General features: G+C 35.4%; 1 protein-coding gene across 1 annotated transcript in view; it reads left to right on the top strand.

Annotated features, from left to right (window-relative positions):
• LOC112058473 (CUGBP Elav-like family member 2) overlaps positions 1-12,451 on the top strand; it is a 511,519-nt gene that overhangs the window by 56,868 nt on the left and 442,200 nt on the right. The window contains exon 3 of the mRNA XM_052883368.1: positions 1,584-1,650. Coding sequence (XP_052739328.1) covers positions 1,607-1,650 — 44 coding nt within the window. The 5' untranslated portion in view covers positions 1,584-1,606. The remainder of the gene's footprint in view (positions 1-1,583; positions 1,651-12,451) is intronic.

The raw sequence follows: 12,451 nt of genomic DNA, 5'->3' as shown, positions 1-12,451 counted from the left end.
CTTGATTAATTTGTATTGATGAGTACTTTCCACCTATATGGGTTGTGACTGTATTAAGGCTCTGGTGATGAAGACGAGGGACAGTGAAGAGAACTCCTCGACGGTTCACAGTAGCTACCTCGTGTTTGGACTTGATAAATTTGTATTGATGAGAACTTTCCACCTAGATGGATTGTGACTGTATTAAGGGTCTGATGATGAAGACGAGGGACAGTGAAGAGAACTCCTCGACGGTTCACAGTAGCTACCTCGTGTTTGGACTTGATAAATTTGTATTGATGAGAACTTTCCACCTAGATGGATTGTGACTGTATTAAGGGTCTGATGATGAAGACGAGGGACAGTGAATAGAACTCCTCGACGGCTCACAGTAGCTACCTTGTGTTTGGACTTGATAATTTTGTATTGATAAGAACTTTTCACTTAGATAGGTTGTGACTGTACAGTGTACACACGCAGTAGGTGTGCTAACACTAAAAATAAAAAAATAAAAATTTTAATAAAAAAAATTCAACCGACTTCCAAGTCAAAAAATGCAGAAGGTAGCACATAGGTAGGATGTTATTTTTTGCTTTTTAGTTAAAGTTATTTTTTGACTTGGAAGTCGGTTGAATTTTTTTTATTAAAATTTTTTATTGTTGTGTATTTTAATAGCAAAACCTTTTTACTCAATGTATTTATAGAAACGATTTCTACTCTCTTAACTTATTCGCTTCTGCACTTATGTAAGTATCTACCTAGGTACATTAATAAAACGAATCCAAAGAATCGACCAGAAAAAAAGGTCGCCTTTATCCTAAATTCTCCGAATATAAAACCACGCCGTAAAAATCTACATATCAATCAACCGCAGGCCAAGAAACAATCTACGCAAAATGCACATCACGAATCCCACTTACTCGTAAACCCTAAGCGAGAATTCCCTTGCAAAGAGCGTACAAAATAAAAATGGAACCACCCCTGGAGCCCTAAAATCTTTGCTGTCCTCCCAAGATCTGTCATTTAGAGTCGACGTGACAGGGGAAATAGAAAGGAAGCGTAAATCATTGCACACGAATTCTTTTGCCTTTTGAAGTGTGCCGGAGGGGATTTAAAATAGGAAATAAATCGATTACAGACGAAGATTGGTAACTCGATGTTGTGTTGGTTACATTGTTCTGCTGCAAAAAAAAAGGTTCTAGGTTCAAGTTTTGCCTCAACAACGGAGAAAGGATATGGATCTATCTGCTTCAATGCGGGTTGGCGGACTTAAGATAATGTTTGACTATTTAGCGATCACTACGTTAAAGATAATGAAAAAATATGACCCTTAATTTGCAAGCCGTGCAATCACGCTTCGAGTGTTAGTGGGTTAGTTACTAGCCATGGCCAAAGCCTAGCAATAGTCAATAGAATATAATGTATCAATAATGTCCAGGTTAGAAATATTACTGTATATGAATTATATTATAAGTAGGTATTTAATTAACTTTGATTTGTAATAACACCTCTCTTTTCTCTATAATATCAATGAAAGAAACATTAAATTTTGTTGTTATTCTGCATATACATACGTGAGTACAAATTTTCATTTGGTTTTCCAGATTTTTCGCAGTACCTGGGCGACATGGAGATGCAGGAGTATAAAATGTTGACAGGAGACACTGACAGGTAAGTAGAGACACAAATATATTTATTGATATAATACTTGTCCAACATAGTATTTTGTGTAACTAGAAATTTTGTGTGTTTACTCGTTTCGTTTATTTTTTAAATATAACAAGTATGTTTTACAATGTTTTAGATTTTTTCACTTTTCTAATAAAACGTGACAATAACCAAAAAAAAATATTTATTTTACATCCAAGCCGATCAGCTAAATTTCAATAAGCTTTGGCCATCTATGACCAGACTTGAGTGAACTTTGAATAGAAAATATAGTTCCCATGATAGTGACTTAACAGTGGTTGGCAATTTAACCAATAAACTTCCCGTCATACACAAAAACTCCCAAGTTGATAAATTGGATATATACTTAGTTTTTATAATTAATACAAATTGAACTTTATGATTTAGTCAATTTGATATTTATAACTATTTAAATTTTCTAGAAATAAAGTAATCTAAAACTAACTAAATTAATTACCTAAACAAACAAACAATAATATATTTAAAGAAAAGGAAGTTTTTATTCTTTTTGATTTTTCGATACAAATACGAATAAGAAAATTGTACCCTACTAGTACTTTTTAACGTTCAATCAGCCTTTATCCTTTACATGGTAGTATAATATTTTAATCAGCTTGAAAGCGCTTTCGTGATATAAAGTGATTCATGTCGCGAGTTTGATGTACATACATTAAGTTCTTAGGTATGCTCCATTCACTCTAAAAGATTACACAAAATATGATAGTCTTGTGAAATAAAACAGTTTACCTCTATGTTTAGAAATACAAGTATTGAAGCTTTGGAAATACATAAATAGTATAAGTCAAGTTTATCTATATTAGTAATTAGTAACTAGTAGATGCCATGCGGTTTCACCCATTCGTTTCGTCCCGTAGGAATACGGGGATAAAATATAGCCTATAACCTTCCTTGATAAATGGATAACACTGAAATAATTTTTCAAAGTGGATCAGTAGTTCTGGAGATTAGCGCGTTCAAATAAACAAACTTATAACATTAGTATAGAATAATAGACCAAGCCGTGGAATGGCGACTCCGCACCGAACATCGCAGTGTTGGTCAACCCCCTACTAGATGAACCCCTCGGTTCACCTAGTAGGGGGTCGACCAACACGGCAACCTGCTTGTTATCCTCATAACAAGCAGGTTGTCGTGGTTGTGTTTGGCAGCCTATGCAAGAGGTCTATCTCGGACGTCCATCGGTCTGTTAATTATGATGATGATGATGATGAGGCCAAGCAGATGGTTCATCTTATTGTTAGTAGAAAACGACCGACTTTATACAGAGTGACACCTCACACACTAGGCATGAAAGGAACGCGTGCAATAAAATGCTGGTAGGTTGGTGTGTCGGCAATTACACCGGTAACCATACTTTTCAGACAGCAATAAAACCTGGCGGCAGAAATAAGTATTACAGTAACACTTATCCAGATGAGCGAGATGAGAGAGATGATGTCACAAAAAGTTCATTATCTAAACTTTCCCTTCTAAACTTTCGTAAGGCAATTTGGCTTAGGAGTCCGAAAGCTAATCACACACACAAACAAATTGATAAATATTGTTACTACTTTACTAACTACTTTTTCTCAAAGTATATGAAATAGATAGGCACTTGTTTTACTGAGTGTGCAAAATCACTCACATAAGGAGATCCAAGGAGGTCTCGTTCGACCTCAACGGTTGAGGGGACGACGTCATCCATCTTGTTTTTATTTTTCCCCCCTTCGTCCAATTCCTGTATTCGTCAAAGTGCAATATCATCAAATCACTGTAAAAGAAGTACCGTGATTTAGATGGGGTGGGGATAAAATATTACAACGGGAAAGTTTAGCTCGCACGGGGACGAGTTTTCATAGGGCGGTATTGTAACGCAAGCTAGCGATTTACCTGTATAGCTAGTGTATCATATGACTTGACTATGTAGTTTTTAGGTCAGCTCTAAGGTTGGATCGCATAGGTACCTGAGTTATTATCATCAGCTTGATTTAACAGAACAATAAAGGAGGTGGGGTGACATTAGGTTACAGCAAGCTGTTCCAATGCAATGCGAATTTAGGTGGTCGTCGTCATCAACCCATATTCGGCTCACTGCTGAGCTTGAGTCTCTTCTTATAATGAGAGGGGTTAGGCCAATAGTCCACCACGCTGGCCCAATGCGGATTGGCAGACTTCACACACGCAGAGAATTAAGATAATTTTCTGGTATGCAGGTTACCTCACGATGTTTTCCTTCACCGATTGAGACACGTGATATTTAATTTCTTAAAATGCACACAACTGAAAAGTTTGAGGTGCATGCCCCGGACCGGATTCGAACCCACACCCTCCGGAATCGGAGGCAGAGGTCATATCCACTAGGCTATCACGGCTTAGGTGGTCATCAGGCGATAATGATCTAATAACCATGAATCTTCTAGACACTAGGGTATAACATCAGAATCTTGCTAACTTCTTGCTGACATTTTTTTAGAGGAAAGAAAAGCTCAGTCTTCATAGGTAGATCTCTTGATCCGAAGCCATATAAGCTAACCACTGGAGCAACAAGGCAAGCTACTTGAGTTACCGAACCTGAGTCTTTGGTATTAATTATTAAACTTGTTACCTCCACGCGTTCCTGAATAAAAATATCTTGACAGAGAGATAAGCAAACACCCAAGCAGGATATTCAAGTGATTCAACAAGTTTTTTCTTCTTTTTAGCAAGGAACCCTAAAATAAATGTGATTTGTGACCCACAGGTCTAATAAAGAATAAGGTAGCTAACGCACTTATTTAACTCACACTAGCGGACGCCCTCGACTTTGTCCGCGTGTAATTCAGTTTTTCACAAATCCCACGGGAACCATGGATTTTTTAGTGTGATTATTCGTACTTCTAAATGTAGATATGCCATTAATTATTACTTTCTACGTTTTTTGAAATAATAACCCAGCGCCACACTGGATTGGGTTATCATCATTCAGAAAAATTATTATTAATCAATTTATTGCAATTAGGCTTTATTTACAAGCATTCACGTAAAGTAAGTGAATGCTTGAATGTGCCTTTTGCATTTCAATATTTATTTATTTATTTATTTAAGCCTTTACAATCTAAATTACATAATATTTATTACATGCTTTACAGTTAAATTTCATCCCACTGCTGGGCAAAGGCCTCCCCCTTCCTCTTCCATTGTGTCCTTTCCATTGCTGATCGGGTCCAGTATGTCCCTTCAAAGGCAAATAACTATTCAAATATTATAGCTTTCAGTGTAGCGATAGCCCGGTATCCTTAGTGGCGGCATCTTGTGCAGAGTCACTCAAGACGTATTTCATGGTACGTCGACTCACGAAATGATATTGTCGGGGATATGATTTGAGAGAGTAACAAATGTATCATGTGCTGCAGTCTGCGGGACACGTGGCCCATCCCGCGGATATCGACGGATTTGCCGTAATAGAATTGTCACGTGTACGATGTTCTATCGGCTTTACTATATTGCTCTTGTGTGGTTCATGGTAAAGTTTGATAAGATAAGTCGATAAGGGCTCGTTTTTAAGGTGTAGGTAAGCTTATAAGGAAAAAGGCAATAATATAAACTTTAGTATCAGTCTTTGGTAATCTTCTATTATTTTGAAATGCGTTATTAAGTATATTGACTTCAGACCTTGGATTTTGCTGAAATAATACATTTGAGGCCGTAACCTGGTTTACAGAATTACCCAGACTTGGGATTTAATATCTATCACACTACTATTATAAAGGCGAAAGTTTGTGTGTCTGTAAGTATGTTTGTTCCTCTTTTACGCTGCGGCTACTGAAGCGATTTGGCTGAAATTTGGAAAAGAAATAGACTTTAGGTACTCTGGATTAACACATAGGCTACTTTTTATCTCGGCAAAATCCATAGGTTCCGCGGGATTTGTGTAAAACTGAATTCCACGCGGACGAAGTCGCTGGCGTCCGCTAGTATTGTATAATCGGGTTTGCGGTTTTTTAGATCTATAAAAATGTCAGACTTCCAAGTCAATCAATTCAAAACATACGCCCGTATGTGTAGAAAGTTTTATGACACTACGCAAGCTCAATATTAGGTATGTAAATAAATGTAGGTACTGTGAATTACATTAGTCCATATATAGCAAAAACTTTTCTTGACAACTGTTGAGTTGATCCTGTCTTCCGAACCGTTGGTCGAGTTTTTACAAATGGTCAAACTTGAAGTGATTGTAAACGAAGCCTACTTGAAATAAACTTTTTCTTTTACTTGCTATGGAGACATGTAGGTACTATGCGGCGATACTGATGCTTTAGCCATAGCGATGAAGCAAATATTCGAGCATATGCGACGCGTGTGGCCAAACAAACGTGTATACTTTCGGCGCTCTAAGCGAAAAAACAAGCACTTCGCACTGACTTCTTGACGCGAATAAATTATCGCGGACATATCGCTATGTGTACGACCGTCGCATTCTAAATGAATGCATCAATGACCAATAAGCCACGTTGTGCTAGTTAACTGACACTATTTCAGCATCCCTTCAGTACAAGAATAGCAGTAGCCACCCAGTTTCGCCTGAACGACGCAGCGGCCATGCGTGAAGCTGTGTGCAGCCTCACGCCTGATTAGCCTAAGGACGTTCGCGCATGCGTTAACGCATCAGGCTATTGTACTACGTGGATACGCGTTACGAGTCATTTGCTAACGAGCTCTTTGTGTTTCTGATAGCCTGGTATTTGGTCTATCGTAATAAAATATTTTAAATGTATGCTCTAGTTACATCGTCTTATTGGACTTTTTGGATATATTTTGCGTTACGAGTCATTTGCTAATGGGGTCTTTCTATTTCTGGATACATGGCCTTTTGTACTATGTGGATACGCGTTATGAGTAATTTGCCAACGAGCTCTTCGTGTTTCTGATAGCCTGGTATTTGGTCTATCGTAATAAAATATTTTTAATCTATGCTCTAGGATACATCGTCTTATTGGACTTTTTGGATATATTATGCGTTAAGAGTCATTTGCTAATGGGGTCTTTGTATTTCTGATAGCCCAGTACGTCATGGTCTTTTGTCACACTTATATATAAAGTTTGTGTGTAAGTGTGTAAGTATGTTTGTTTCTCTCTTACGCTACGACTACTGAAGCGACTTGTCTGAAATTTGGAATGGAAATAGATTTTACTCTGGATTAACACATAGGCTACTTATATCCCGGAAAAATCCATGGTTACCGCGGGATTTGTGAAAAGCTGAATACCACGCGGACGAAGTTGCGGGCGTCCGCTAGTACTTAATAAAATATTTTAAGGCTTTAAGATCAATAGAACATGCCGAATCAGAATTGTGTTCTTAGATAGAATTAGACTTTGAAAAATATTTTTATGCTGGCAGAAGTCCGTTCTTTGAAAATTATTATTAGATAATATTACAAAGAAAAATGATTATAGATTTTACATCCCTTTGTCTATAGTCAAAGAGCTTTGCACTTTTTTCTCGACGCCGTCATTACAGCGAGACAGTCCATAAAGTTCGTTAAGGAACACCCCGGGAGCCATTCGCCAGGTGCCAGCAGTGGGATCGATAACCAATCAGCCATCCGGTAGAATTACCTCCCTCGATTAGCTGGCGTCTAAGCATTACGAGGACTAGCAGTAAAACCTTGCCACCCACCGTCCAATATTTTTCCAATCATCGTTGCTTACAGTTTTACAACCTTTGAAGATGGCTTTCTTTAATTTGGTAATGATTTTCATATTTAGTTCGCTGTTATTATTTTCCATAATTCTGAAGAGAAAAACGAGTAAAAATTAGCCTGGCGTTAGCCAGGTTTGCAAGAATCTCGTATGAAAGTAGTCGGACATATTCCGATAAAAAAATACAGATTTTTAACTGATTTTAACCGACTTCAATAAAAGGAGGACACAGCACTGCCTTGGTACCGCCCTCAACCTGATCGCACTGATCAAACTGAGAAGGTAGCACATACGATGTTATTTTTCACTTTTTAGTTTAGTAAAAACGCTTTTATAATTTTGAAGTCGGTTGTATTTTTTATTAATTTTTTTTACTATTTTAGTATTTGTAGGTTTTGACTATTGAATATTTAGGTGATTATAATTGTTATGAGAAGAAAGAGGAGGCCTTCACCCAAACGGGATCCACATCACAAGAAGATAACTAACCATACTAACATTAGAATTAATATATAGATATAATTATAATTTAAACTAACACACCTAACAAACGTTTGAAGTGTAAATTGATGTGGAAATAAAAGGCTTTATTATTATTATTATTATTATTGTTATGGTTTTTGTTTAAGAATTATCATTTTAAGCCTTGGCAGATGTACACAAAACTCAGTATAATCAAAATAAAATAGATGAAAAACTACTTTCTCTTACATGTATTTAAACAGCTAATCTTTAGTGATGACTTAAATTATCTTTTTATATTAAAGTCGTCAATTTTTAATCAAACTGAAAGCTTAACTTATTCTGACTGCGATTTCAAAAGGAGTTAATCGATACAATGTATGTGTATATGTACAATGTATGTGTGTATGTATGTATGTGTGTATGTATGTATGTATGTATGTATGTATATATGTATGATGTAGTTAAGTATAGTCTATGTATTATTATTATGTATTATTGCTTAATATTTATGTATTTAAATAACTTAACTTTTCTTATTTTTGTGCGCGTATACCCGAATCGGTGCTTACGTTTTTTTTTTTTTCTCTTCCACAGTGGTTGTCTGGAAGAGATCGCTCTTTAGCGATAAGACCGCCATTTGTACATTAGTTTCTAAGTGTTATTATAAGTTATTGTTTATTTTTGTTTTTATGTACAATAATGTATATTTCTTCTTCTTCTTCTTCTTCTACAATGTATTCCGTATAAGAACAGAGTAGTTATAAACTTCGTTAAAAATCATATCAATTTTACATTTACATCCGCTAGCGATGTTGCCAGCGCAACGTGGGTATTACCATAAAACTCCCCAGTACAAGTTGAATAAAAGATAACAAGCGCTAAACTCAATTTACGTAAAGTCAGTGTTGCCATGGTTTGCTGCATCCCCTATAAATTTCCCGAAGAATAACAATGAAACAAATCGCGAGTGAACGTCCCGTTTGTCAAAATGTACTTGTCGAAGATGTTGCATTCATTACTGTACACAGGCACAATACAATATTACAATAATATTCAATTGTTAGCAATACATTGCTGGCGATGTTCGCATAAAATAAAATTTTATTCGAACTTTATACGTAATGGATGTGGTATTTCTAAATGTTTTCATGACTCGGGGTGTATGGGCATGAACGGGTGGCGTCTTGTCGTATCTGGGTATAGACGAGTACTCTCGACAACTTTATTTATGAGAGAACTTGTCGAGTTGACTGGGGTTAAGGTTCCGGTACTAGGCATACAGAATCGCTAGTCGTAAAATATTAGGAAAATTTTATATTTATTCCTCTTTCAGAATAAGAAAAACTACTTTCAGTGAACTTAGATTATACACTTGACTTGATAAATGTAACCTACACAGGGATTAACTACGAGACACTTAGAAAAGACTCATCATCGTAAAATATACCAAACATAGATTTATAACATATAGATTTATAACAAGTAGGATTCGTAAGCCGTTTTATGTGCCCCGAAATGGGAGCACTTGACGCTACGAAAGTACGCTTGTGTGTATGTCGGCGAGTGTAATTAGTTTAGATTTTACGCTCACATAGTCCCAGAAGTAGCTTATTTTTGGAGTGAAAAATAAGCTGCGGTGTTGCGGGTCTATAGGTTTATGAACCCAAAGTTTGTTTTTGTAGTAAATATATTATGTTTTCAACGAGAACGAAACCGCGGGCATCTGTTAGTAATATAATTGGTACTCTACCAAAGTGGTGTTAAAACATCCATTTTTGTTTATCTGCGCAAATTACAATCACATCCGTCGTATTAACGTTTTCCTCGTAATCCTTTTATGAGTGACGTAGTAATTCTATACCAACATAGTCTCAGAGCTAGTGATAAATTATAAAACTATAAATTACTATATACATTTATTTATACATTTGGAAAATGGATTAGGCAACTGTGTCTCTAAGTATAAATAAATTCAACTCTATTTTTAATACAGAATAAAAAACCCCGTTTGAATAAATAAATGAAGCTTTCCAATATAGATATAATTGGAATGCTGCTAATTTAAAATTACTCTGCGAGCTAAACAAGGTGCTCAACTTTAGCTCTCGATGAGATTTAACTGCAGTATTTTATTTAATAATTCAAATTAAAATATATAGTATTCGAGTGCTACAGTGAACATAGTACAGTGATCATAGAACTCGATAGTTTGTGAGCTACAGTGAATGGTACATTAAAGTCAGCCATTGACGGTCAATTATTCTCACGTTTCTGCAGCGGAAACGGCAGCGAAGACGTTTCATAAGTCGAGCCGTCATGCACGCAGTGACCAATACACGATCAGTTATAGTCGTGGGCGATGCAGAAATGTGAGAATATTATTCATCGCCAATAGCGTGCAAAACACGGTATTGTATTGGTAGTGATTACTGAATAGTATATGTATACAGGAAGAAAATTTTTTTAGTGCGGATATTTTTATATTTTGTACATAAACAAAATTTAATGATCACGTATTTTTTCTTTTTTTTTTTAACTCAAAAATAACAAAATTATCGTTAGCTAAAGTTATTTACTTTTGAACAGAATTTTAGGGTCACCCTATTGTGCGTTTATTTTATTTTGGTTTGATACCTAAAGGACGTCACCAGATCACTTTTAAGCTGAATATATCTTGTTTAGTAATAATATGTACATTATTTTGTTATTTTAGAGACATAAATTAAAAAAAAAAATTACATAAAATGTATCGAACTGTTTGTAGATTTATATTCTATTAATGATACAGAACCACGAAAAAAAATATCCGCACTAAAGACCGAATCACCCTGTATAGGTTAGATTTAAAAATATTACTATAATATACATATAATATATGTATATTATAGTAATATTTTTCAAATCTATTCACTATATCAATTAATATACATAATATAGTGAAGGATCCAGCCAGGCAGCTTGTCCTATTTTTGCCGTACCAGCTAGATAAGTAATTACAAGCTTTTTAGCTTAGTTGGTGGAAAAATAAGTCTATAATGCTTTAAAAATATGTTGATAACATACATATTTATAAACACACAAAATTCATGATTTCTGAGAAAAGACTTTTTAAAGCTACAAACATTTTTTTTATTGCGTGTGCCTTGTGTGCGAGGTATGCATGTTTAATTGGTCACTTGTAGGTATTATAATTAGGTACAAATAGGAAGACACACTCATCAAAGTTTTCAGTTACGAGTATATATTATATACATTTTTAGAAATGAAATAATATCACGTGACTCAAAAAACTCTGAAGGAAAAACATAATGAGGAAACCTTGATACCTGAGAATTTTCTCAATTCTCTACGTGTGTGAAGTCTGCCAATCCGCATTGGGCCAGCGTGATGGATATTGGCCTAACCCTTTCATTCTGAGAGGAGACAAGTGACCCGAATGTGGGTTGATAATGATGACGATGATGACAAATAGGTAGTTAGCTCTTGGTCTATCACGGCTGACGTTAAGTCTTGACGTTTCGTTTTAAGCTCCTGCCGCTGCATCTTCGTTAATGCATATAGCCTTTGTTTATTTTGTATAGTAATGAAGTTAGCTTGCTTTATCACATAGTTTATGTTAATTATTATGGAATTGAGCAGGTTTTATGCGTTTGGCTTTTGTGCATTATGCAATCTTAAACACTCTGTTAAAAGCAAACCATTATTATTTATGTAAGCAGTAGCAATACGAAAATATGCGTTTATTCATAATTATTATATAAGGTTGGGTTATATTTATCCATAGCAGTGAATATAGGTAATTAAAGAGTACTACACGGGTAAAACATCGGGGTATCGGCTACTGTCTTTTAAAATACTAGCCAACGCCCGCGGTTTCACTCGCGTAGTTTCCGTTCCCGTGAGAATACGGGGATAAAATATCGTGGCTTTCTAGTAGTAAAAGAATTTGAACACATTTGCTTGTAAAGTGTCTCTTATTTCACCAATTTCAATATCGTAATGTATCTCATTACGGTCTTGTGGCGTAATGTATTGTTATACGCACGATCCGTCTAAAAACGAACGGCACTTTTTTAAATCTTAGCAAAGAGTTTTTATGTCAGAAAAGTGCTCAAAATTTTATGAATAAAATTAACTTTGTGGGGTAAAATATAATAAATAAACATTAAATTCTTTAATTTTAATAATTTTGACAATAAAATGACAATCATCTGTAATAAAACACAAAAATAGTAATCTACTTTATTAATACTGGTTGTTTTTTGGTGCTTTTTACTGTATTGTGTTAATTGTAAAATATCAATTAATGGTGAATTTATTAATTTGACACCGCTAGAAGTCGCAGAGGTAATGTAAAAAAGCTACTCTCCGCATCGTGTCGGAAACTTTACACCGATAGTTATAGTATGCGCGTTATCATCTGAGTCGTCCGGTCATAAAAGTCAAAAAAGATAGGAATGTGCAGCGCGCCTACCTGCGCACCCTAATTATCGATAAACGGCTACCTGCGCACGTGCTAATGATGAGTCAATAATGATTTGGACGATTCTGATTGGTCGGTTTCTAATGTAATTGCATTGCGTATTTTTTTTGCTATAAATGTGTTTACTGCAATTAAATAAATACATTCATGTGT

This window comes from Bicyclus anynana, chromosome 9 (assembly GCF_947172395.1).
Source record: "Bicyclus anynana chromosome 9, ilBicAnyn1.1, whole genome shotgun sequence".
NCBI classification, from domain to species: Eukaryota; Metazoa; Arthropoda; class Insecta; order Lepidoptera; family Nymphalidae; genus Bicyclus; species Bicyclus anynana.
Note: the sequence above shows the minus strand (reverse complement) of the source record. Positions and strands in the feature narration are given on the sequence as shown.